The 27,358-nt window shown below is 43.3% G+C and overlaps 1 protein-coding gene across 1 annotated transcript in view; it reads left to right on the forward strand.

The window, feature by feature from the left end:
• LOC123772742 (uncharacterized) overlaps window positions 1-27,358 on the forward strand; it is a 192,766-nt gene that overhangs the window by 120,076 nt on the left and 45,332 nt on the right. Inside the window, exon 10 of the mRNA XM_069303692.1 lies at window positions 26,553-26,739. Coding sequence (XP_069159793.1) covers window positions 26,553-26,739 — 187 coding nt within the window. The remainder of the gene's footprint in view (window positions 1-26,552; window positions 26,740-27,358) is intronic.

The following is a 27,358-nucleotide window of genomic DNA, read 5'->3' on the forward strand; positions in this document are numbered from 1 at the left end:
ACTATCTACATCATGTAACAAAGTTCTCTTCATACAGTCTATATCACTGAAGCCTTCTTTCCTACGAACGATTTTCCTCACTATAACCCTCTTAACTAGTTACAGCCATCATAACTGTAACTCCCGTCACTACATACTATCTGCAACACGGACGCCATCTACACTACACATGACTGTGCTCATCATAGTAACCATCTACACTACACATGACTGTGCTCATCACAGTAACCATCTACACTAAACATGACTATGCTCATCACAGTAACCATCTACACTACACATGACTGTCCTCATCATAGTAACCATCTACACATGACTGTGCTCATCACAGTAACCATCTACACTACACACGACAGTCCTCATCACAGTAACCATCTACACTACACATGACTACTCATCACAGTAACCATTTACACACGACAGTCCTCATCACAGTAACCATCTACACAACACATGACTACTCATTACTGTAACCATCTACACATGACTGTCCTCATCGCTGTAACCATCTACACTACACATGACTGTCCTCATCACAGTAACCATCTACACATGACTGTCCTCATCGCTGTAACCATCTACACTACACATGACTACTCATCACTGTAACCATCTACACTACACATGACTGTCCTCATCACTGTAACCATCTTCATTAAATTATATCTTCGTCTCTGTTACTATCATCAACCTGTCCTCTTACAAATGCTCGCTTTGGCCAAATTTGGACGTAATTTGAAATGAAATTGACTCACAAAAATGACGTAAGGTCCCATTTTCTGTTTGAGTCGTCCGGCTTACTCGGTAAGGTTAGAAAAGGAAACTTTCAATTAACATTTTTCATAAAGATTTGAAACTTTATGAGAATTTCTTGCCCACTTAACCTATCAGAGGACCCTTAACCTACTGTTGTTGAAAAAAATACCAAATTTATTTACATTTTTTTTATTAATTTTCAAATTACGTCCACTTTCAGCCAAACGGGTAAACGGCCAAAAGCGACGTTATTTTTAAGAGGACAGGTTGAGGGCTGTAGGCACAGCTTCCCTCTCCTTCACCACCTTCCCTCTCCTTCACCACCTTCCTTCTCCTTCACCACCTTCCTTCTCCTTCACCACCTTCCCTCTCCTTCACCACCTTCCTTCTCCTTCACCACCTTCCTTCTCCTTCACCACCTTCCTTCTCCTTCACCATCTTCCTTCTCCTTCACCATCTTCCTTCTCCTTTACCCCCTTCCCTCTCCTTCACCACCTTCCCTCTCCTTCACCACCTTCCTTCTCCCTCACCTCCTTCCTTCTCTCTCACCACCTTCCTTCTCCCTCACCACCTTCCCTCTCCTTCACCACCTTCCTTCTCCCTCACCACCTTCCCTCTCCTTCACCACCTTCCTTCTCCTTCACCATCTTCCCTCTCCTTCACCACCTTCCTTCTCCCTCACCACCTTCCTTCTCCCTCACAACCTTCCTTCTCCCTCACCACCTTCCTTCTCCTTCACCATCTTCCTTCTCCTTCACCATCTTCCCTCTCCTTTACCCCCTTCCCTCTCCTTCACCACCTTCCTTCTCCTTCACCACCTTCCTTCTCCCTCACCACCTTCCTTCTCCCTCACCACCTTCCTTCTCCCTCACCACCTTCCTTCTCCTTCACCATCTTCCTTCTCCTTCACCATCTTCCTTCTCCTTTACCCCCTTCCCTCTCCTTCACCACCTTCCTTCTCCCTCACCACCTTCCTTCTCCTTCACCACCTTCCTTCTCCTTCACCATCTTCCTTCTCCTTCACCATCTTCCTTCTCCTTTACCCCCTTCCCTCTCCTTCACCACCTTCCCTCTCCATCACCATCTTCCCTCTCCTTCACCACCTTCCCTCTCCATCACCATCTTCCCTCTCCTTCACCACCTTCCCTCTCCTTCACCACCTTCCCTCTTCTTCACCACATTCCTTGTCCTTCATCATCTTTCCTATCCATCACCAGCTTCACTTTCTATCACCACCATCTCCTCTCCATCACCACATTCCCTCTCTATCACCACATTCCCTCTCTATCACCATCTTCCCATTCCATCACCATCTTCCCTCTCCTTCACCACCTTCCCTCTCCATTACCACTTTCCCTCTCCTTCACCACCTTCACTCTCCATCACCCCCCTTTCCTCTCCTTCACCACCTTCCCTCTCCTTCACCACCTTCCCTCTCCTTCACCACCTTCCCTCTCCTTCACCACCTTTCCTGTGCATATCTACCATCCCTGTGGGGAAATCTGGCTCCAGTGTAATGATAATAAATCTCATAAATTCGAAGGACCATTCTTAATAAATAAATAAATTAGAGAACCAATACCTATAGATCTCTTATATTAAATGTAACCGAAATCTATCAATGCATAATAAATGGACTGTAAATAAAATATATTATAGAGCAGACTTTAGACACAAACCTAGGGGGTAAATTTAGATAATAAGTAATAAGCGTGTATATAAAAATTTAAACACGTAATAATAATAAATCATTGAATATTATTGATTACTATTTACAACTAGATTAAAAACAGCTTTGCTGTTTTACTAGACAGTAGCAAGCGTCCTGTGAACCCGTCTCCAAAACTTATCCAGGCAGGTTACACTCGGAACTCATGATCGGCATGGAAGTTTATCATCTCCTTTGCTCTTGAACTGCAGCTGAAAGACAATTTGCATGTAAATTCTATTTAAACATATAGTTCCACACGAATTCACAACATTTAGTGTTTAGAGACAAAGGGAATGAAACTTATGAGTTTGTTTTAATGGGCTCAGGTCATAACGACAAATTGTCGTACCTTATCATTAAATCTGATCACAAAAACAAAAAGGACAAACTGGTTTGCCAAATCTGATGGATTCTAGCATCCATCTGTTCCCATTATTTATTTTATTTATTTTTATTTATTTATTTATATACAAGAAGGTACATTGGGTTTGTGAGAATACATTGGATAGTACAGTAATTGCACTCTTGTAAAGCCACTAGTACGCGCAGCGTTTCGGTCAGGTCCTTAATCTAACAGATAATTTTAAGTAGGTAAATTCTATCAGAATTAATAAAATGATAACAAATACATTGCAAGAAAAAAAATGAGATGAGAGAGATTAGTTAGTATATTAAAGCACATTGGTATATTAAAGCTCTGATTGATTACATTGACAGCTTGATTGGTAATTTAAACAAGATTAATAGATACCATACAGCAGATTGACAGTACATATAAGAAGACAGCAATGATCGCAATGATAAAGATGTTCAGATTGGGTACATAAAGATTGGGAGATTGGGTAGCAATAGATACAGTGCAGTTTTAAAGCAAAAGGTAAAAAACTATGAAAATGAAATTAGGTACTTTTTAGTATTGTTTTTGAATGATGCAAAAGTTGGACAGCTTTTCAATTCAATAGGGAGTGAGTTCCATAGACTGGGTCCCTTTATTTGCATAGAGTGTTTACACAAATTAGGTTTGACTCTGGGGATATCAAAGCGATATTTATTTCTGGTGTGGTGATAATGGGTCCTATTACATCTGTCCAGGGAGAGTTTCAGAGCAGGATTTGCATTTAAGAACAGGGTTTTGTAAATGTAGTTGGCACAAGAGAATTTGTGGAGTGAGATTATGTTTAGCATGTTTAGGGAGTTAAACAAGGGGGCTGAGTGTTTTCTGAAAGCAGAATTTGTTATTATTCTGATAGCAGATTTTTGCTGGGTAATGATGGACTTGAGGTGGTTTGCAGTGGTTGAACCCCATGCACAGATACCATAATTAAGATAGGGATAGATTAGTGCATAATATAGAGAGATGAGAGCAGAGTTAGGTACATAATATCTGATTTTGTTGAGTATACCAACTGTTTTAGAGACTTTCTTAGAACGGATATCCTATCCTTATTTGAAATTTTCGAGGGATTAAGGATAACAGTTAATCGACTGAGAGCTCATGAGAAAATAATATCTGACACTGACAAATCAACCACTGATAAACTAGTCAAATCCAAAGGTACCTCCAAACAGCCTAATAAATCTAAAATCGCTACTTCCACTCCAAAATGTAAGAATACTACAGTAGGTACCTACACTATCAGCCCTTCTAAACCTGTAGTCCATAAGTCACCCAAGTTAGTGACTCCTACATCTACTACAGGAAGGAGATGCTGTCTCTTTTGCCCAGAGAGTCATACTATTTATCAGTGTCAAAACTTTCCTGATCGCGTTTCTAGGATAAAGCGCCTCAAAGAATTGCACAAGTGCACCAGGTGCTTGTTGCAACACGATCCTAATACGTGCACCACCCCATTACACATATGTAACAGGTGCCACCAGGATCAACATCATTCAGCATTGTTTGGAGTTGATAGGCCTAAATCACCAAAACTCCAGGTGGAACAGGATACTTCCACCATTGTGCAGTGCTGTAAAGTGCGACAGGAGGTTAAGGTGCTTAATACCAAGTCTCGTAATAATGCCGTATTACCCACTGCACAACTACAATTAAATAGTAAGAATTCTAGAATCATTACAAGAGGTCTATTCGACCAGGGATCCCAGAGAACGTTTATCACACAACAAGCCGCTAACAAGCTGAAACTTAAACCCTTGTGTAAGGTGACATTGAACATATCAGGATTCCTAGCAGATACTGGACCTCAAGAATTTGAAGTAGTACAACCACTAATACGCCTAGGCGGTTACGTCCGACCTGTTAAGGCCATAGTAGTTAATCACATCCCTCTTGACATGAATGTCAAAGGTCTAAGGGACACAGCCAAATTTTTACAGAAAAATAGAATCAAGTTGGCTGACTCCAAGATAAAGTCTGACCACCTCACCAATGTAGATCTATTAGTAGGAGCAGACCATTATTATCAGTTCATTACTGGAACTACAAGCCAGCATGGAATGAACTTGTTGAATTCAGCAGGAGGCTACTTACTTACAGGTAGAGTCTTGAACCTGAAGAAGCCTATGCCAGCTGACAACCAACATTAATTCCAGATTGAGTGTGTACAATTAGTACTAGCCGAGTTAGTTTCTATGGATATCAGTGGATAAATCAGTGGTCAGTAGCCTAAGAATTGGCTGCAGGTCACCGCGACAAATACCATTGACCCCACTGTTGAACCAGAACTATTCTCGACAGTAATAATTGACCACATTCAGTCTTCATAGCATTTCATAACATCTTATCGTATTTATCATACCTTAGGTAAGTCTTCTGGAGAAGAAAGCATTTATAGTATTTTAGGTAAGTCTTCCAGAGAAGACTGCATTTATATCAAGTCGTCTGGACTAGGATTTAGTAATTCATTTAATATGATACACCTGCAGGGTTGTATCAGTTTTGTTTAAGCTCCTTCTGCTTTCTTGTCTCTGCCCACAAGCATCTTAGAGACAGTTTAGAGAAGTATCTTAGCGCAAGCAAAATTGAATTTGTAAGTGAACACTTACCGGAAGACTATTAGAAGTGTAACAAATTGTTTCTCATAATAGAATAAACTCGTCTTATCTTTTTCCAGATTGAGTCTGGTACAGGTATTACTAGCCGAGTTAGTTTCTATGGATCTCAGTGAATAAATCAGTGACTAGTAGCCTAAACCGGTTCATGTCACAGAGACACATGTCATTGACCCACTGTAGACCCAGAACTATTCTTGACAGTAATAATTGACCACATTCAGTCTTTATGTAAGTTATCATGTACTTAATAATAGCACCAGAGAGTTATAGTACTGTAACTTAATGTATATAATCCGAATAGGTTTATTACTCATTTAGAATCTTTAGGTTGCTATATGTGTTTAGTTATACTTCCAGAGAAGTTATAGCACTGTAGCCTAATGTATATAATTCGCATTTACCCTCTACTTAAATAGATTAGGGACATTAGTTAAGGTCAGCTGAATGAAAGTTAAATCTGTACTCACTAAAGCATACCACTGACTGCATTTATAGAGACTGATGCTCAGATGCTCCGTTCTCTATTTTATCAAGAATTTAGCTAGGTTAGGAATTTAGTTATTATCATTGCATAGCCTGAAATACTTGAGCAGCAAGAACTGCACATTAGGCTAAATTTAATCTTGTATAAACACTTAGAAGTTCTCATTTGATGTTGAGGTGATTTGTGAGTCTGCAGTGATCAGTTAGTGTCTAGTAACTCATCTAGTTACATGTTACTGCGACCCTAGACACTAATCTCACTGTAGATTCAGTATCTCCTTGATCTTAAAGAGGCATATAAAATAATTAATCATTACACAGATGTACCACGTGATAACGGATCATACCTGTCACACAGATCCGGGACATTAGTTATGTACATACTAACCTACTAACATATAAGAATGTAATTTCATGGAAAGGGAATAGGTACGTTAGTACTTAACATTGAACTACGACCCGTAATTTCCCGCCCCGGAATTATGTTGGAAATTTCAAACAGTTATTCTCATCCCTAATACAACAGGATGTATTTCCTATATTAGGCTTCATACACATCTAATATTCATTTACTAATCCTTAATACAACAGGATGTATTTCCTGTATTAGGCGTAATAATTAACTAACACTACTAATATGTAGTTTAGTATTGTAGAATTTACTGTATTAGGTTGTGGAACATCATTTAATTTCTCCTAGAATTGTGTAGTGTTGCGTCAGCCAAGCAAGGAGATAAAATTTCCACATACCAGTAGATTTAACACCAATGTAACCATTTACTTTCCTTTATTAGGAATAATAATTTAGTAATAGGTTTACTTTTAGTATACAATAGTTTACTGGAATTTCTTTACCCAGCTTAATCGCTGTTCCAGTAAATCATTTCATAATCTAACATAATTTCCACCACCAAGCCCGTATTGTTTTATTTGTGCCGTCTACATTAACTGACGTGCACTGTGAGAATCAAAACATCACCACTTAAAGAATTTATCGAAATCATCAAGAGTGTTCATAAACGCCCCCTTCCCTATTTAGCTTTAATAAATAAATATAATTTATGCTCGAACCCTCACGGTGAGCTTTTGCGCATGCGCAACTTTGGGGAAGAGAGGAGAGAGGACTCTCGCCATATTCGATCAACAAGCGTGAAGGTGTTCCGAAGCGGTCCAACAAATCTTACCATCCTGACGGCATCCTTACATCCCTAGATGCTGGATTGAGGACGCAGCTTACCTGAATCACGGACACCAGTTCAGCAGGCATTTTTACCTCATTTGTTCTATTTAACGAGCTCTTAAATAAGATCATGTAGGTGCCATGTCGTTATGCTGCGGGCGTAAAAAATAATCCCATGTAAGTACAGCTCTTTCCCCTCCAAATATTTAGATATTACCTTATATGTGTGTGAATACTGGTTTGGGGTGGAAATTATGGAATTATCATTATTGCAGCATGGTGCAACACCCTTGAGGAAGCGTGTGACCGCCATAACCTCACGTGCTCCAAGTATCACTATTTCAAACTGTTTCCAGACTGGCGTACAGTGGACTGCATCTACGTCCCTCTGTCACAGCTGAGATTTAATCAGTTTTCATTGTAGATATTACCTTATTATTCAGAGTCCATGTATATATATGTATATATATATATATATATATATATATATATATATATATATATATATATATATATATATATATATATATATATATATATATATATATATATTATTAAATATGACCGAAAAAGTAAGATTAATAATTCTAACACGAATTTTCTCAATCTTTCGTACATTACGCTTCACTGTTGGAGGTAAATCAAAAATCACTTCTCCAAAATTCATTTTTATTTCTAGTCTGACGCGACACAGGCGCGTTTCGTAAAACTTATTACATTTTCAAAGACTTCACAAATACACAACTGATTAGAACTTGCGTTTCTCTGATTTTATATCTACATTTGAGTGAGGTGGGAAGGGTGATGTGGCATTAACACAAGACAGAACAATAGGGGATATTAATAGGGTATTAAAAGTATCAACACAAGACAGAACAGAAACAATGGGTATTGAATAGAAGTGTTTGTAGAAAGCCTATTGGTCCATATTTCTTGATGCTTCTATATTGGAGCGGAGTCTTGAGGTGGGTAGAATATAGTTGTGCAATAATTGGCTGTTGATTGCTGGTGTTGACTTCTTGATGTGTAGTGCCTCGCAAACGTCAAGCCGCCTGCTATCGCTGTATCTATCGATGATTTCTGTGTTGTTTACTAGGATTTCTCTGGCGATGGTTTGGTTATGGGAAGAGATTATATGTTCCTTAATGGAGCCCTGTTGCTTATGCATCGTTAAACGCCTAGAAAGAGATGTTGTTGTCTTGCCTATATACTGTTTTTTTTGGAGCTTACAGTCCCCAAGTGGGCATTTGAAGGCATAGACGACGTTAGTCTCTTTTAAAGCGTTCTGTTTTGTGTCTGGAGAGTTTCTCATGAGTAGGCTGGCCGTTTTTCTGGTTTTATAGTAAATCGTCAGTTGTATCCTCTGATTTTTGTCTGTAGGGATAACGTTTCTATTAACAATATCTTTCAGGACCCTTTCCTCCGTTTTATGAGCTGTGGAAAAGAAGTTCCTGTAAAATAGTCTAATAGGGGGTATAGGTGTTGTGTTAGTTGTCTCTTCGGAGGTTGCATGGCTTTTCACTTTCCTTCTTATGATGTCTTCGATGAAACCATTGGAGAAGCCGTTATTGACTAGGACCTGCCTTACCCTACAGAGTTCTTCGTCGACTTGCTTCCATTCTGAGCTGTGGCTGAGAGCACGGTCGACGTATGCGTTAACAACACTCCTCTTGTACCTGTCAGGGCAGTCGCTGTTGGCATTTAGGCACATTCCTATGTTTGTTTCCTTAGTGTAGACTGCAGTGTGGAAACCTCCGCCCTTTTCCATGACTGTTACATCTAGAAAAGGCAGCTTCCCATCCTTTTCCGTCTCGTAAGTGAAACGCAGCACGGAACTCTGCTCAAATGCCTCCTTCAGCTCCTGCAGATGTCTGACATCAGGTACCTGTGTAAAAATGTCGTCAACATACCTGCAGTATATGGCCGGTTTCAAGTTCATGTCGACTAAGACTTTTTGCTCGATGGTACCCATGTAGAAGTTTGCAAACAGGACACCTAGGGGAGAACCCATGGCGACCCCATCTACTTGTCCAACGAAGGACACTACAGCCGAATTAAAAACACATGCACACTCATTACAAGGGATTATCCCTTGTAATGAGTGTGCATGTGTTTACATCGGCCAGACAGGTAAATCTCTTTCCTCGCGTTTAAAACAGCATTCATACGCTATTCGTACAGCCCAGCAATCCAGTGCATTGTATTTACATTCCAGTTTATGTAATCATTCTATCGACTTCACAGGGGCAAAATGTATTGTTAAAAGTAAGGATTTTGTTGAACGAAACGTGATCGAGTCTGCTCTGATCAAACATTGTAACAACAGCCTTAATGTGAGCCCCGGTATGTACAAGTTGGATCCCTATTTAAGCCTCAATATAGCACGTCAAAACAATATAGCAATCATTTAAACACGTATGGCACTTGGAGATATTAATAGGAGCTGCCTTGTATGGGCCAATAGGCCTTCTGCAGTTACCTTCTTTCTTATAATTCCTTTCCTCCACTTATTTTTGGTGGTCAGGTGATCTGCCCAGGCGGATATAAAGGTCTGATCAGCAATCTTATCTTCATTCTACTTTGCTCTGATGAAGGCGAATTAGCCGAAAACGCGTTAAGCAGTTTCTATTTTTCATATGTGGTTATTCTGCATACTTGGATCAGTGTTTTTGTGATCATTGTTGCATATATATATATATATATATATATATATATAAATAAATAAATATATATATATATATATATATATATATATATATATATATATATATATATATATATATATATATATATATATATATATATATATATATATATATATATATATATATATATATCTGATACTGCCTTTTATGCATTATAAATCTTCACATTGCAGTAGTATTTCTTGAATTACATAATTTACTCATTATCTATGTGTGTGCACATAGATAAGATTATACTTATTATTATTATTGCATAATATATGTTACACATAGATTAATCTCATTGAATACCCCCCAAAATGTGTCATGGGAGGCTGGCTCTAGAATTATCTAATTTACAGTCATTGCTTAATAGAATTTATTCACATATAATCATAGATCTATAAGTCACTGATTTTCTCATTTCATTACTCATTCTGGTCCTTCGTGCTATCTTAGAATTAATCATTATTTTGCATTCTTAAAATTATACATTTTATTAGTATTATACTGGAGCCAGAATTCCCCACATGTGCCACTCTGACCTGGAGCCATCACTGTCGATCAACTCTAGGTCTCCTGGTTTTAGTTGGACTTTGTTATAGGGGCTCGAAGCTCCATAATGGTATTCCCTTTGAGCTGTCAGGTACTCTCGAGTCCACACTTCATTCCACTTCTCGACTACCCTTGATAGATGTTGATAACTTTTCACTACTAGTCACTCCTAGTCACATGTGAAGGGTCAACCGGATCCTCTTCTGTTAAAGATATTAGAGGGCTCAGGAGACTTCCATGTATTAAATGTGAGGGACTCAGGGGTTCTCTCTGAGAGAAGTCATCTGAAAGGTAAGTCAGGGGGCGGTTGTTGACTCGCGCCTCAGTTTCTACGACGAGTGTTTGTAATTCAAGGAAACTAATTTTTTGTCGATGCAAGGTCTTCCTTAAACATTTCTTGACAGTCCCTATCAGGCGTTCGAAGAAACCACCTTGCCAGGGTGCTCTGGGAGGTATAAATTTCCAATGTCACTGTCTTCTTTGTAATACAGACTGCACTTCTGGGGTGATTCCATATCTCTCGTAGGCAGGCTTCTCCAGCCACAAAATTTGATTCATTGTCGGAAATCATTAGCTTGGGCCAGGATCTGCGTGCCGCAAATCTACGAAAGGCTTGGATAAAGGCTTCTGCACTCATGTCAGAAGTCACTTCTGAGTGTACGCCTTGTGTGGTTGCACACGTGAAGAGGCAAATATATGCTTTCACTGGTACCTTATCTGGAGTGCCAGTGAGAAGTAAGGCTCCTGTGTAATCTACACCAGTGGTCTCAAAGGGACAAAGGTGGACTACTCTCTCCCTAGGGAGTGGTGGAGGTTCTGGGTAAGGACACACTCGAGCGTCGTAACTCCTGCAGATTACACAAGACTTAATAAGTAATTTGACAGTTTGACGACCTTGGGGAAGCCAATATTTCTGTCGAAGGACGGTGAGAGTGTCTAACACCCTACCATGTAAAGTACCATATTGATGGTGGTGTAAAACTAGAAGTTTTGTGATAATGTGGTGACGTGGTATAAATATTGGATTTTTAGTATCCAAATTATTTTTCTGCATGAAGCAGACATCCTCCACACCTCAATATATTGTAAGTGTTGGCATCATACCAGATGCCTAGAGACTTAGTTATTTTGTCTGGAAGATTTTCATATTCACTCCATATGTCTCCTGTTGTGCACGTTTGATCCAGTAGAGGATAGTACTGGGAAATCTATGCCTAATTCCTATCTTATCAAGAAAATTAAATGCATGTGCTGTTACTCTTAGTAACTTACTCAAGTTGGAATAATTATGAGGGTTAATAGCTAAGATCTGATGAGGTTCTGGGTCTGTCATGGGTGTAGTGATATTGGTCACTATGACTTGCGACTTCTGTTTGGGCCACTGCCCACTAACAAGCCATGAAAGTCCATTAAACCACATCTGAGACTTGATCAGCTGTTTTAATGATAAACCTCTTGAAATGTAATCGGCTGGATTGTCCTTGGTAGGAACATGTCTAAGTTTATATCCAGCAGATAATTCATGTATTTCCCTAACACGATTGCTGACATAGGGAGTTTTGTTGTTATTGTTTCTTACCCATTGTAAGACTGCCTCATTGTCTGACCACACTACGATCTCACCAAAACGAATATTATTGAGAGTCTTGGTTAGGCAATGAGCCAATCTTACTCCCACTAGCAATGCAGTCAACTCCATTTGAGGTAAAGATCTCTTGATTGGAGCAACTCTTGCTTTCGATGTGAATAAAAATGATTGTGTATTATTGACTAAGTAAGCTGCAGCGCCGTACGCTTTAACAGAGGCATCGCAAAAAACGTGCAAATTGGTGGGTAAGTTTTGTCCTAAAGTATTACGAGGAAATTTCAACACACCTAATTGATTGAGATCCGTTGTGAGTGTTTGCCATTTATCTTGCAACTTAATTGGCAACTGATCATCCCATCCCATATTTTTCTGCCAGCATTCTTGCACGAGGAGTTTGCCCTTTATTAAAATAGGGCTCAGTAAGCTAAAAGGGTCAAATGGTTGACTGACATACGAAAGCAATTTTCTCATGGTGAGGGGTGAATTATTTGTTTGTACTGACCTGACATTCATCTCGTCGGTAACTGTGTTCCATTCCATGCCCAGAACTTTTAATTGATTAGGTACCTGATAATCTTGAAATTCTTTCTCGATTATCTGGTTTAATTGTTTGTTGTTTGAGGCCCATGATTGCAGTGGCACATTGGCTCTGAGCAACTCACGATTAGACTCATGATAAATTTCTACCAATTTAATTTTGTCATTAGTTGTTCCCTGGAAGTTGTCTACATTCAAGTTGCCACTAATTTCGGCTTTGTAAGGGGTATTCGACTTCTTCAAATGTGTATGTAACGTTGCTTGAAATAGAAACGGTGAAGAGGTCGCCCCGAATAGCACAGAGGCAAACCTGTAGGTAATGATGGCACTGTTAGGATCCAGTGGATCCTTGATCCAGAGAAATTTGGTATATTCACGATCCTTTTCTTGTAAGCCTACTCTAAGGAAAGCTTTACTGATATCTGCAGTATAAGCGAAAATACCAGTACTGAATCGTAATAATACGTCGTGTAGCCTTTGTGTTAGGCTAGGTCCCATTTGGAGACACTCATTCAAGGACACGCTGTTTGCCTTTACTTTGGCACTGCAGTTGAAGACTATTCGTATTGGTGTCGTCACTGAATCTTTCATTACAGCGTTATGGGGTAAATAGTGACTTGTTTTATGGTCATCATTATCAACAACTTCAATAAATTTACTGTCGAGTTGTTATTGGATTAATTGGTGATACATGGTTAATTTATCAGTCTGTTTCTGCAGCCATATTAATTAAGACTTTAATTGAGAGGCTGCCATGATATAATTAACTGGAAGTTGTGGATGATTCAACTTCCATGGGAGTCTCACCCAGTATTGTTTGTCTTTATAGACAACTGTGTCCAGATATTGCTGGTAAGTCCATGTATCATCAGGAGTTTGTTTATCAAGGGACAATACCTAAAGAGTCTAGATCCCATAATTTAAATACAGATGGATCAGACTCATTATCTTCAGATATGTCTCTGATATGTATGGGTGACTTTTCCAAGCCTAGTCACGCCACTATTGAATTGTTTGGTAATTGACAGATTTTTGTTGGAAAAGCACCGGTCCAGTCAGCAATTTGCCTACAGCAGATGACAACAAATTCATTCCAAGTTGTCGGGTGCATCCTGTAATAAATCTGTAATAATAGTCGGCTCCAATAAGGATACCAACGTCTGTGAGGCGTCAAAATTTATTTTCTGGAAGGAGCCCCTACGGCTCCCTGGAGCTATCCATGGCTGATATGGATACTCTAACTATTTTGCATCAGTCGATGTGGGTGGAGTTCTAGCCTACCAAGGACCACGAGCCAGAACCTGGCCCTCTCACAGAGGCATGGGGAGCAATGGCCCATAGAAATGCACATGTGACTTGGAGCATTCTATATCTGCCATCGACCGGGACAGGCACCCAGAAAGGTAAGTGCCACAAAACAAACCCCTATTCTGGTTAACAACAGAAATTGACAAATGAGTGGACAGAACTCCCCAAAGAAAAACGAGCAAACAAGCATGACGTCACACGAGCCGCGCCGCATGTCTGCACAGATCCCTTCCTCCCCAGGAGGGGGAAGGGGGAGCCCCAAACCCCCGAGCCGGCGATCCTCCAGTTCCTCGTCTGATGGGATCGTGCATGGTCGTGTGGCTCCAGTCTTGTCTCAGTGCTGTGACTTGTTTTCAGCGCCGCTCTTATGGTGGTCGTGTGAGCTGGGAGAAGTATTTTCAGGTACTCAGGCTGCATGTGCTTAGGGTCACCTTCCCTCAGTGCCCTGTAAGTACCGCCCTTGGGGCTTGGGGGTTGTCTTCCACAAGTCGCCTTGGGTCTACCTCTGTTGGCTTTTCGCTGCTTGGCGTTTGGCCGCCTCGAGTGTTTGGGGTTTTCCTCCCTTGTTTACCTTGGGGTTAGTGGTAGTTATAGCCCTGGTGGGGCGCAGGGTACTGCATAGCTAGTTTTCACCTATAATACCGGCCGGCTCTGTTCCCACTGGGTACATTGTCTACTTGGGTGGTTTTTCTTTTCTTTTTGTTTGCCTTCCTTGTCTTGGTCTGCCTTGTGTTTTTCCATTCCCCTTATATTAGTGTCGTTTGTGTGGTGGCACCCCCTGCTTCGCCCTAGCGAGTGGACACATCCTGTGGGTTCAGCTTTTAGCAGTTTGTTTGGTAGTTTGGGGCGCTGGTTAGCAGTGCCCTGCCTGGGATAACCCTTAGCAGACCCAGTCTATGGGCCCTGGGAAACCCTGCGGGGGCTTTCGGGTCCGATGGAGGAGACCCTTGCGTCCCCTCTCGCTGTGTGCGAGTTTGAGGGTTGCTCTGTCCCCTTGTCTCAAGGTGACTCTCATTGATTTTGCCTCCGTCATGCTGCCTGTTGGGTCGGTGACACATTTGACCCTGAGTCCTGCGAGCTGTGTTGCTTGTTCGTGACTCAATTCACCCAGTCTGCTGATGATTTACTTTGGGTGCAGGCAGCTCGTGCATTGCAAGGTAGGTTTAGGTTGTTGCAACGAGCTTGGGTTGTCGCTTCCCGGATGCCCCGAAGCTGCCCCGCTTTATGTATAGGGACCCGGACTTGGGGGTGTTGGTCGCTTCAGCCTTGGTTCCGTCTGCGCCTCCTTGTTCTTCCCCTTCAGTGGTTCATTCTGTCCCCCCCCCCCCCTGCTTCCGGCCCCTAAGCGTCTGAAGGCTTCGGGGTCGGGGTGGGGTTTAGAGGTCTCTGAGACTCGGGCAGTTTTAGGGGTTGCCCTGTCCAGGGTGGCTACGGAGGCATTCGAGTCTGTTCCTCCAGCCAATGCTCCAGGGTCTGACCAGTGGGCCCCTTCTCTTCTGGCTCTTTTGGCTGCCCCGGCTTTTTCTTGTGAGGACGGGGCTTCGTAGGTTGGTTCGGCCCCGGGGCATGGTGTAGAGGCTCCTGGGGTTGGGGAGGAGCTGACTTGGGGGCCTTGGGCTCCATTGGACCCAGCCTGGATTTTCTGTCCTTCTGTGCGGGGCTTACTGTTGCAAGGAGTAGTGTTTTCCTTTCCCCCCTCTGTGTACGATTTGGATTTGAGTTCTGCTCCTCCCCGGGTTCGGTTCCGTGTCCCTGTGGATTCTTCGGTTCCGTCGTTCCAGAGGTTTTCTGCTACCCGTATCTCTCTGCCTGAGGTGCGGTCGGCATTTGCGGCTTACCTCCTGTATGACCCAGAGTATGACTCCATAATGGATCCGTCTTCATTCAGGTTTGGATCGCCGTGCAATTACTGGGTGCGTTATGAGGTTCTGGGGTCGTCCTGGCTTGCAGACTGCCCCTTGTTTTCGCTGACTGCTTGGAACTCGTTCTGTCAGACCCGCACGTTTGAGTGGCGTGAGGCGTTGACGGTAGTCCAGGTTTACCTGGGGGTCGATTTTGAGCACCTTAATGAGTGTCTTTTCGCTCTTGCTGTTCTGCGGGATGTTGGCGCGGTGCAGCTTCATGTCCAGGTTCCATCCCTGTCGGCTGCTCTGGTGGCGAAGGATTTGTGCGCTCGTGCCTTTTTGGCTTCGGTCCTGTGATTCTTTTCCCTCCTGGAGCTGTCTTCGGATAGGCTTGTGGAGGATGTTGAGGTGCTTGGGGCCGTTCCTGAGTCTGACGCCTCGGCCTTGGCTGCTCGGGCGTCGTCTGCCATGTTGAAGCTCTTTGCGCCGATCCTGCGGGAGGCGTTGCTGCGGTTTTTCGCTGCGCTTTTTGCGTGTCGTCAGGCGGTGCTTGCTTCATCTTTGGAATCCGCTTGGGCCCTGGTTCTTAGGTTGTCTTCTCCCTTTTGTCCTCTGCTTGTTGAGGCTTCTGCGGTTGAGCATTATATTGAGGCGACTTCTTCATCTTGCCGCCCTATGTCTGAGTTGGTGGTGCTCCGGGGAAACCGGGGTGTTCCTTCCCGGTGGGGGTCGTACCAGAGCTCGCAGTTCCGTTAGTCGGGGTGGACCACAGTTGTCGGGTTCAGTGCCGGTGCTGCCTGTGCCTGATCAGCGCGGTGTTCGCTCTGTGCACAGGTCGGGTTCTCGTGAGGGGCAGCGGCCCTTTCGCGGTTCGCCCCATTGACTGGGTAATGGGGGGGAGGCTGACTCTGTTCGCTCACGCCTGGTCTCACGATTTGGGGACTTCTTGGGTCGTTTCTCGCGGCCTGCAGTGGCGTTGGGTGGCTCCTCCTCCTACAGGGGGTTCAGGGCTGATGGGGCAGGATTCCTCTCCTGCGTTCCGTCAGGTCATCTTGGAGGGGTATGCTTGGGCGTGGTCGAAACGACACCGTCCCTCAGGTGGGTTTCCCGCCAGTTTCCAGTTCCGAAACGGGACTGTGCGGATCTGCGGTTCATTCTGGACTTGTCCCGTCTGAACCCTTGGGTTTCTTGCCCCTCGTTTTGGATGACCACTCTGTCCCAGGTCCGGCTTCTGTTGGAGCCGGGGGCTTGGATGATGTCCCTGGACCTTAAGGACGCGTATTGGCATGTCCCTATTCATGTGGGGCTCTGGGACTGGCTCGGTTTTGTTGTGGGGCGTCAGTGCTACCGCTTTCATTGTCTCCCTTTCGGGTTGAACCTGGCACCTCGCGTGCTCACACGCCTTGCCCAGGTTGTGGTGGCCTGTCTGCATCTGTTAGGTGTTCGGGGTTGGCTTACCTCGACGACTGGCTGGTTTGGGCTCCCAGTCGGTCCGTGTTTCTGCTCGCCAGGGATTTGGTGCTTTCCCTGCTCGCCGGGTTTGGGTTCCTGGTGAACTGGCGGAAATCCCGTCTGGTGCCCTCCCAGGTTCGGTCCTGGCTGGGTCTTGTGTGGGACTCTAGAACCGCTTCCTTGTCTCTTTCTCTGGAGTCTCTCCTTCGGCTGCAGTCTCGCCTGTGTCTGTTTTTGGGGGGCTCCCGGGTCACCTGGCAGTTGCTTGAGGGTTTGTGCGGGAGCCTGAACTTCGCGATGTTTGTCTACCTGCCTGATCGGGTTTGGCTTCATCGGCTGCTCTGATTCCTTTGGGGGATGTTCCTTCTGCCTCTCTCGCAATCGCTGGGTCCGACCCCGGGGGCTTTGTGTCGGCTGCTGGGTCGCCGGCTTCCTCTTTGGGTTTTTCAGGGTTCAGTGCCTTGGCTGATGCGTCGTCTCTTGGCTGGGGTTTTGTGACCAGTGCTCACCAGGCCGGCCAGGGGCGGTGAGGTCCATCCTTCCGTCGGGTCCACAGCACGGTGCGGGAGTTCGCAGCGGTGTGGTTTGCACTTTGGAGAGTTTGGGTTGCCCGCGGATCGACGATCCGGCTCCATTCGGACTGCTCCCCGGTGATTCATTGCCTGAACCGAGGGGGGTTCGATGCGGTCCTTGGCTCTTTAGGGTTGGTCGCTTCGGGTGACTCATCTGCTGAGTTCTCAGGGTTTGGCTTTCCTGGCGGTTCACGTCCGTGGAGTGTCCAACGTCCTGGAGGATGGCCTGTCCAGTTTCGTTCCCATGTCCACAGAATGGACGGTCGACGCCATCTCCTTCAGTTGGCTCTGCTGAACGTTCAGGCGCCCAGAGATGGACCTCTTCATGTCAGTGTTGTCAAGGCGTCTTCCAGTTTATGTGGCGCCCTTCCCCGACTGCGAGGCCGTTGGGGTCGACGCTTTTCGGCAGGACTGGTCGAGGTGGCGGGTTCCTGTACCTCTTTTCCCCGGTTCAGCTGCTGGTCCAGGTCATGGCTCGCTTGGAGACTTACCAGGGTCGAGTGGTCCTCTTGGCCCTGTCGTGGCCGGCCCAGCCGTGGTTTCAGGCACTGCTTGCCCGGTGTTCGAACCCGGACGTTTTTCCGTGACTCCGCCTCTTTCAGGAGATCGGGCCGGTCCGGAACGTGACTGGTTCGCTCTTCTCCTTGTGTTTTCGATTTTCGTGTTTTTGACTCGTGTTTATCACCATCTTTATGGTGAGCAGGTGGCTTCCTTGTTGGTTTCTCACCTGCGAGTTTCCTCTCGGCGGCAGTATGAAGTTTCCTGGCGGTCCTTCCGGTTCTTTTTGACCCTTCGTTGTTGTTCCTCGCTTTCGGTTTGGGTGGTGTTGTCTTTTCTCTCTTGGTTGTTTCAGGACCGTCTTCTGATGCCTAATACTGTCGCCTCGTATCATGCGGCGCTGGCGGAGCCGCTGCAGCTTGCTTTCGGTATTGATGTTACTTCTCGCCGTTTTGCAAGCTGTCTAGGGCGTTGTTTCACCTCCGGCCTGCTCATGTGCCGCCTGAGCCGTCCTGGTCCTTGGGCAGAGTGCTCTCCTATCTTTCTTCTTCTCCTCGGTGTGTTGTGGCTCCTTCGGTTCAAGATTTTTCCTAAGGCTCTTTTTCTGTTGGCATTAGCCTCTGGGGGTCATGTGGTAGAGCTTCATGCTCTTTTCCGGCGCAGAGGTTTTTGTTCCTTTGGTCGTGGTCTTCGGTAGGTTTGTCTGCAGCCGTCTCTCTCTTTTCTGGCGAAGAATGAGACTGCTGCTTTCTGGAGGGGTCCTTGGGTTGTGGATGCTTGGTTTGTCAGGCCAGGGGTTCACCATGTGTTGTGTCCGGGTGCGGCCCTTCGCCGTTATCTGCATGCCACGGCTTCTGTGTCCGGGGACGCGCTTTGGGTTGATCCGGTTTCCCTTCTTCCCGGTTCGCAGGTTCGGGTCTCTCAGCTCGTCCGCAGGGTTATTAAATCCAGCCAGCCTGCGGTCTATTCCCGTGCCCATGACGTTCGTAAGTTTGCTGCACTTGCTGCGGTCTTCCGTAATATGTCTTGGGCTGACACTCGGGCTTTTGGGGGATTTTGGCGGTCGAACAGGGGTCCTATCTGCATGCTACTTTGTGAACGTTTCTGGGCCCAGTCGGACCTGTGTTGCTTTAGGTCGGCGAATGCAGCCCGTTTTCTCGTCTTCGCATTGAGGAGTGAAGCGCCGACCGCCTCCCGGGTAAGTCCCCTTGGTTTTCTTTGGTAGTCTTTGGTGAGGTAGGTCCAGGGAGCCGTAAGGGCTCCCCCCAGAAAACCAGCGTTGAATGTAATGAAATGCCATTTTCTGGGTGAGTCCCGGAGGCTCCCATGCATCCCTCCCGCCGTCCAGTCAGCGGTTTTTCGCGGTTTTTGATATCCAGCCTGTAAACTGGGGCGAGGATCACCAGTTCGGAGGTCTGGGGCTCCTCCTTCTCCCTCCTGGGGAGGGAGGAGCTGCGCAGACATGAGTCGCGGCTCATGTGATGTCATGCTTGTTTGCTCGTTTTTCTTTTTGGGAATTCTGCCCACTGGTTTGTCAATTTTCGTTGTTAACCAGAATAGGGGTTTGTTTTGTGGTGCTTACCTTTCTGGGTGCCTGTCCCGGTCGATGGCAGATACAGAATGCTCCAAATCACATGTGCCTTTCTATTGGCCATTGCTCCCCCGTGCCTCTGTGAGAGGGCCAGGTTCTGGGTCGTTGCCCCTAGTAGGCTAGAACTCTACCCACATTGACCGATGCAAAATAGTTAGGGTATCCATATCAGCCATGGATAGCTTCAGGGAGCCTCCGGGACTCACCCAGAAAATGGCGTTTCATTACATTCAGCGCTGGTTTTGTAATCCGCTAGCCTCATGCAGTTACGTCTGAGATATTTTACAGTGTGATCAAGCCCTGTGACCTGCAGGTCTGAAAGAAGCTTATTCTCTACTACAGCTTGTATTGAGTTGGTAGAAGATCCGAGTCGTACCAGTAACTTGACTACTTGGTAATCACGAGGTCCACTATTTGCCAAGAAACCAGAGATGTTTAGTTTCACTTGGTTGATAGTTTTGATTGATAGTTGATTTGATAGTTGATTTTTAATTTCAGCTGTTCAACAAAGTTTTGTGTGATGAAGGTCTTCTGAATATAAGACTTGGTCAAAAAGACCTCTAGTATTGACTCTAGACTTCTTATTAATTAATTTAAGTTGCGCTGTAGGCAGAGTAGTATTGTTGCCAGACTCAGGGGCAAGTACATTAATTTATAGGTGTACTTTGCAGTATTGAACTGTGGAAGAATTCGTAGAATCCTCCCGAAGTGTTGTAGATTCCGATTGAAATGATGCCTTTCTACATAAGGCATTTATCTGTCTTATGTAGATTGTAAATTCTTGCAGGCATTTAATCCTAGAATTAAAGTTAGGATAAACATTACATTTATAAGTGACATGCTCTTGTTCACAGAACAGACACTTTCTCTTGCTGAGTTTGTCTTCTTGGTAGACACATCAATTACAGTCTCAGAAGGAGATACAGAATAAATACCTATGTTACCACTCCTCTTTCCAGTGGAAGGAGCAGTCCTAGGTTTAAATTTACTAGACTTATTCAAAGTCGGTTTTGATTTAACTGAATTATCAGTATTAGGTTGCTTAGACTCAGGTTTAATTTTTTCATGAGTTTTCAACCTGTTAACCGTGATTCTTAACCCCCTCAAATATTTGTTCGAGAGTGGGAGACTCGGTTTTGTAGTGAGAGCAGATTTCTGCTAAAATGTTCCGAGGTAATTTCCTCTGTAAAATCAACTTAATAGACCATTCGGAAGCTGGTACATTAACTTTACTACCTAAAGCTTTCACTAGTGACTCTACTTCTAACCTAAAGCTCTGGAGTGAGTCTGGTCTGTTACTTGATGCATTTAGATCTATTAATTGATAATACAGGTTAGCTATACCTAACTCTTTGTTGCAATAATTCAAATTTAACAGTTTGATAGCTTCCTCATAATTACTCTTAGTGAGAGGTAAGTTATTTATGACCTTTTTAGCCTCCCCTTTGAGAAGGCTGTGTAGGTAAGAAAATTTAGAAACCTTATCAATAGAAGGTTTTGCATGTATATGGACTTCAAATGAAGTCCAAAGTGTGTCTCAGTTTTCTTCATTCAGTCCTGAAAATGTAGGCAAGTCTAAAGTAAGTAAACGAGCCTCAGGTAGCTGTACACTGGATTGAGACTCAGTAGTATTTGCATTTAATTTATGTTGACTTACTATATTAAGTAGAACATTAAACTTGTCTTGGATATCATCTTCATATTGAAATGTTTCAGCTATAGCTTGATCTATTTCATCAGGCTCAGCTTCTGCTGTATTTAATGTCAATATAAGACTTGATTGTAGATCTGACTTGATCAAATTTGAGATCAGCTACTCTCAGTGAAATTTCTAATTGATTGTAATCAATGGAAGTTGCTTTAGATAATGCTTCAGACTTATAAATCAATCTTGTTAGATGACCTTTAAGGCCAATATAGGATCTCCTTTATTTTTCAGGAGTATCCACGGTGGCTTTAAGTTCAAGTTTTATAGGACTTGAATAAGTGTTGCTAAAGTAGCTTGGGTACTTGCTCATTGGTTGGCAAATGAATTGAAGATAGCCTAAATTTTTGTGGCTAAATTGCACTCTACCTCATTGAGGTTAAATTACCTAACTAACAACAAGTAGCTAGAATTTGAGTGATACTTGAATGTCACTATTTGAATTTCGTCTAGCTAGCTCTTCATTATCACCATTCGATGGAATAGTGAGCATTCAGCAGCACTAAAAAAATACACAAAAATAGTGAATACACAATATATGATTTATACATATATCCCACCCTAATCAGAGTCAGCATAATAGTAAATATAATGGACTTAAATCCCACCCTGTCTTAGGGTCAGCACAATAATGAATAATGTAATGTACACTACTGACTAGTTCAAGACTAGTTGAAATAATTTCTACTAAAGAAACTACTAAGTTATTTAGTCTGCATTTGTGCAAAACTCAGCACAGTCACAGCCTAAATTCCTACTTAATAAAGGTTGGCATAAAATTAATTAATGGTGCAGTAATGTAAGTATAATGTGCTGTGTTTTTTTATATATAAATGTGTATTTGCACACACAAGTGAAAATTATAAAATATATATATATAGCTAATTTTGGCTTGCTAGCCACAACCTTTTATGATGGTTGATTGTGTTGACCAACTTGTGAACTACATGTGACCTAGACTCTCCTGGCAGGTGTACACCATCTCTTGCCAGGTTTTGCCTGTATGGTCAGGCTGTAAATTGTATTTAAGTGGCATCCAATCGTACTCTTTTCCTCAGCCGAATGTTAAAATATTTAGCAGCTCTTTGATAATATTCTGGACTCACTCCCTAACGACTAGCATTACTTAGTTGGCGAGGTTCCACTAATGTGAACACTACTGAACTGCTAACAAATTTAAATGAGGAAATTATTGTTTTAAGGTGATTAATTACTTCAGCTGGGTGTCTAGTAGAATGGATGTCGTTACCACCTAAGTATATTATTGTTAGATGGTGAGGCCAATCTAACGCAGGTGTTAATGTAGAGTTATTGTAGAAATTGTGAGCTGTTGCTCCTGGTGACCTGAAGATTCTTACCTCAGTGTGAGGTATAGGTCTGAGTGTTGTGGGAAACGGATTGTGTCCAACTAGTGCTACCTTATCCATGAGGTATAGTCAGCATATATTATAAATTGGTGTGGGTTAGGCTAACATATGTGGTACACTGCTGCCAACCACAGATAAGGAAATATGTTTAACCTAGGTTACTACACAATGTGATTAGTAATAATTAAATAGTATGTATCCGGTTTGAAGGACCAAATTTGTGTCGTGAAGGAAAGCTAATCCTTCATATAATGACATTTAATTGATTGAATCGAATTAATCGAAGGACCACCCTATTTTTACTGAAAAGGGAAACAGATAACTAGTGTAATAAAATGGACTGAGATACCAGAGCCTGTGGATAATATAATCATCCAGAATTATTTGTTGGACATACATGGACTGTAAGATTAATTATTATTCAAGAGTTGAACATTCCCAAACTTCACAATTGGGGGTTAATACTAGAAGCTGATTTACTCCTAGTACACTTAATCGAGGCTGGTTCTTCCTCGAAAGTGGTTAGTAAAATTTACTAAGAAATATAATTTGTATAAGTATTCAATAATTTGGTTAATGACAAGATCATATAGAAATAAATGTTAGACAAGAAAATTGTTCCTATCTAAAAGTTTATGAGGCTATAAGAAATATGATTAAATTCCTAGCTCACGTAAATGAAATATAAATTCGAGATATGATTAAATCTCAACAATTTATAAGAAGTTAATCGATAAATGAAAGAAAGATCAGCTGCTTAGTTGTGACAGTGAAAGGTAGCGTGGTTGGGCGATAGCGTCATCTAGAACCTGCTGGAACACGTGACCCGCCAGTGTGGTGTGGGAATTTGTCTCACCTCCGGCTGCTTCAACACATGCTGGAAACCCAATAGTGTAAAAATTGTTTACACATAGTAGATTATGTCACTATGAATTAATAGGAAGCGTAAATTAGGTTCCTGGGAACGTACTTGTTTTTAGAGGAGGGAGCGTGGTGTAATGACGAACTAAGGGTAAAGTTTACATGTTGTGAGCTCAGAACAATGAAAACAAAACCACTTAACATAATTGTTGTCAGCCGATGCAATCCTTGGATCGCTAATGGGGTAATTATGCACTCCGGGGCCGAGTAATAGCAATGGCCGATCGCGTACCTTGCGAAAACGTTACCTGTCTCTCTGTACTTGTGGCCGTCCCGTCGCGGTGTCTTGTAGAAAGCTTACCTCCTCCTCCCTCAACCCATCTCGCCGCGCACGCACAAACATATTTCAGTAGAAACGGAAAATTCTTTTCCTTGTAATTGCTCTACTTATTAAGTTAATGAGAATAGGGTTGCAATTATAGGGAGTTATATATTATTTAGATTCTCGTTAAATAATAATTAATATGAACAGAGTTCTTATTAAACAAGAAATGGAGAGAATCTTCTGCTTCCTCCATGTAAGCTTAAGATAACAGATTAACTGTTATATAGTGATCCTTTTGATAAATCGTTGTTATTAGATCACTAGTTGTTAAATTGTCAGGTATTAATTCTTGTAGAGAATACTGACAAATGGCGAGAATATTATTAAATTCTCTGGCATGTTGACAATATTTATACCTCTGCTGAGTATTATCTGACACAATACCGCCATACTAAATAGGAAGTATTTGGCAATTGAAGCGCAGATACGATTGTTGTTGTATAAGATCTGCTACTCGGAACAAAAATTTCCAAGTAACACGGGCTATGGTGAGCCCGCGCAGATAGGAGAATATTAATTTCTGTTAATTCTACAGATTAGTAAGATTAGTATATATTATGCCTAGCACATAATGGTAATGAAATGTTGGTTAATTTCCAATACCACCTTCCCTCTCCATCATCACCTTCCTTCTCCTTCACCACCTTCCATCTTCTTCACTATCTTCCCTCACAATCACCACTTTCCTTCTCCATCACCACCATCCCTCTCCATCACCACCATCCCTCCCCTACATCACCTTTCCTCCCCTTCATCACCTTCCCTCTCCATCACCATCTTCTCTCTCCTTCACCATCATCCTTCTCCATCACCACTTTCCCTCTTCTTCACCATCATCCCTCTCCATCACCACCTTCCTTCTCCTTCACCATCTTCCCTCTCCATCACCACCTTCTTTCTCCTTCACAACCTTCCCTCACCTTCAATACCTTCCCTCTCTTTCACCACCATCCCTATCCTTCACCATCTTCCCTCTCCATCAACACCTTCCTTCTCCTTCACCACCTTCCTTCTCCATCACCACCTTCCCTAGTTCATAAGGAAAACTCATAGGCGTAAAGCTAGGCGAGTTGCCGCCTCCGCAGAGAGGGCTTGGAAGATGCAGGAGCCAGTCCGGGTGAGCGTAAACTGAACTCCACACAGTCAATGAAGTGTTTGTGAGTGTAAAAGTCGACAGGGCGAGAATTGTCAACAGGGCGAGAATTGTCAACAGATAGCAGGTCGTGATATGTAGTTGTCGGTGCGGGAAACATACACACCTGAAGGAGAGTACGTTTTGTGTACGGTGAAGGTCTTGGACTTCCAAGAAGGCTAGGGGCAATAGATGCCGTAGTAATCATTAAGGTCTGAGACACTCCAGGTGTTGTAGTAGACACAACCAGGGACTCTAAGGTCGACCCTGTCGAGGAAGAGGCAGGGGTTGGAAACTTATCTAGAGGGGTAATAAAATACAAAGCCTTGTCTTGGCCCACCACAACCAGAGATTCGGAGCCTGATCTTCCAACAGGGTACATCTCAAGGGCCTGGTCACCCACTCCACGAGTCTGAGAAGAGGAAATATGGTTTGAATTAAACATACGAACAAAGACAGAGAAAGGCTTTGCAGCCCAACCTCCCCACCCACCACGAAGGAAGGTACAAGTACATAGGCAAGCTACCTCAGAGGTAACCAGAACAGTTTACGATACGCGGGTCACCAATGAAGCGCTGGATGCTATCTCAGGGACCGATACTAATACCAACCACAGAGTGCCCACAGTGGGGCTACCCAGATGAGGTGATTGATGCAGGTGGGCCACACTGAACCTCTTGTTTTAACCCCGTCCCCTCGATCAAAGAAGTGTGTTGATGGAGCCTCAGCGTCTGGGTAGGTTCAACTCTCAGATGAAGTGGCACCAGGGAATGCACGGATCTCCAGGCAAGACTAACACATAAGGGAGGATTTGACTTGTGCGCCGTCACAGCAGGCAGGAGCAACCTCCACCTAACCGTGAACGGCGCACAAGAGCTTCCCCGCCCTCACTATGTCAAGAAACCTCCCACTGAGGTAGGGGGAGGGGGGACACTAGTAAAGAAACTGAAGAGTTTTATAACCCTATTCAGTTCTTGTAACCACAGTTGGTTGGTTATATAATTTCATGGTAGTTCTGGTAACATCAGTTGGTTGGTTCAAGTACAATGTTTTATATCAGTATATTTCAATCCAATATTACACTTATATTCAATTATTTTGCCATAAAATCACAACAGAAAGCTCTGAATACCCATCACAATCCCTACGATCAGTTGCCCTCTGATCAGCTTATCTCTCCTCTCATTAACTTGACCCCCTTATACATTAACTAACATTTATCGATTGACTTTTCATTATTCCAGTTAATGTTTCCCACCTCCAATTAACTGTTTCTTAAGGATAGTTTTCCATATTCTAATATATATTCACCTGTGGTAATCATGTCCCAGCGAGGCCTACGTCTACGAGGGACTCAAGCTGCAGCTTCTGGTAGCCGAGAACTACACGAGAGACGACGGCTGGTCGCCGCTCTACGTGGCCAGACGCCCCATCCAGCCCGGGTACGCGGTCTGGTACGCCCCCAGAGACGCTCCCTACATATACAACTTCGACCGATGCATCCTCGCCTTCCATGGGGTGAGTGTGGGATGATTTGATTGTTGCCGCCGAAGGCGGCTAGTTTATTGTGCACCCCATACTCATCTTGTGAGCGGTAGCGCAAAAGCATTACAGAGGGCACAAAAGGTCTTTATCAGACCTCATCTTAGATTATTACATAAACAATTTCTTCAATCCTTCACACTTTATAGATACAATGTCAGCTAGTTACAGAGAAAGTGCTATTACAAGAGCTACATATTTACAGTAAGTCATCATACATTAATGGTAGGTCTTGTCGTTAATACATAATAGTTTGGCCAATGGGGATATTACAGAGTCATAGGAGAGCTTCTGTTTATTATTAGTCCTCACAATACACTACTTGTTTCTGAATCTCATATGTCGTTCATCTACTGGAAGCAAAATGTGGGTACAGTGCAAGGATTTCAGGTAATTTATCCATGGTAATAAGATAGGTTGCCATATCATACAGAGTGAGCTTAGATTTATCTCTAAAAGGCTCAATTTTACAACAATCCAAGATAGAGTGTTCGAGTGTGTGTCCCTGCCTATGTCCACACACTTTACACTTTACTTCATCTAGATCCCTATACAAGCCGAACTGCCAGAGATACTTGTAGCCAAGTCATATACG

The sequence above is a fragment of the Procambarus clarkii genome, chromosome 50 (genome assembly GCF_040958095.1).
Source record: "Procambarus clarkii isolate CNS0578487 chromosome 50, FALCON_Pclarkii_2.0, whole genome shotgun sequence".
NCBI lineage: Eukaryota > Metazoa > Arthropoda > Malacostraca > Decapoda > Cambaridae > Procambarus > Procambarus clarkii.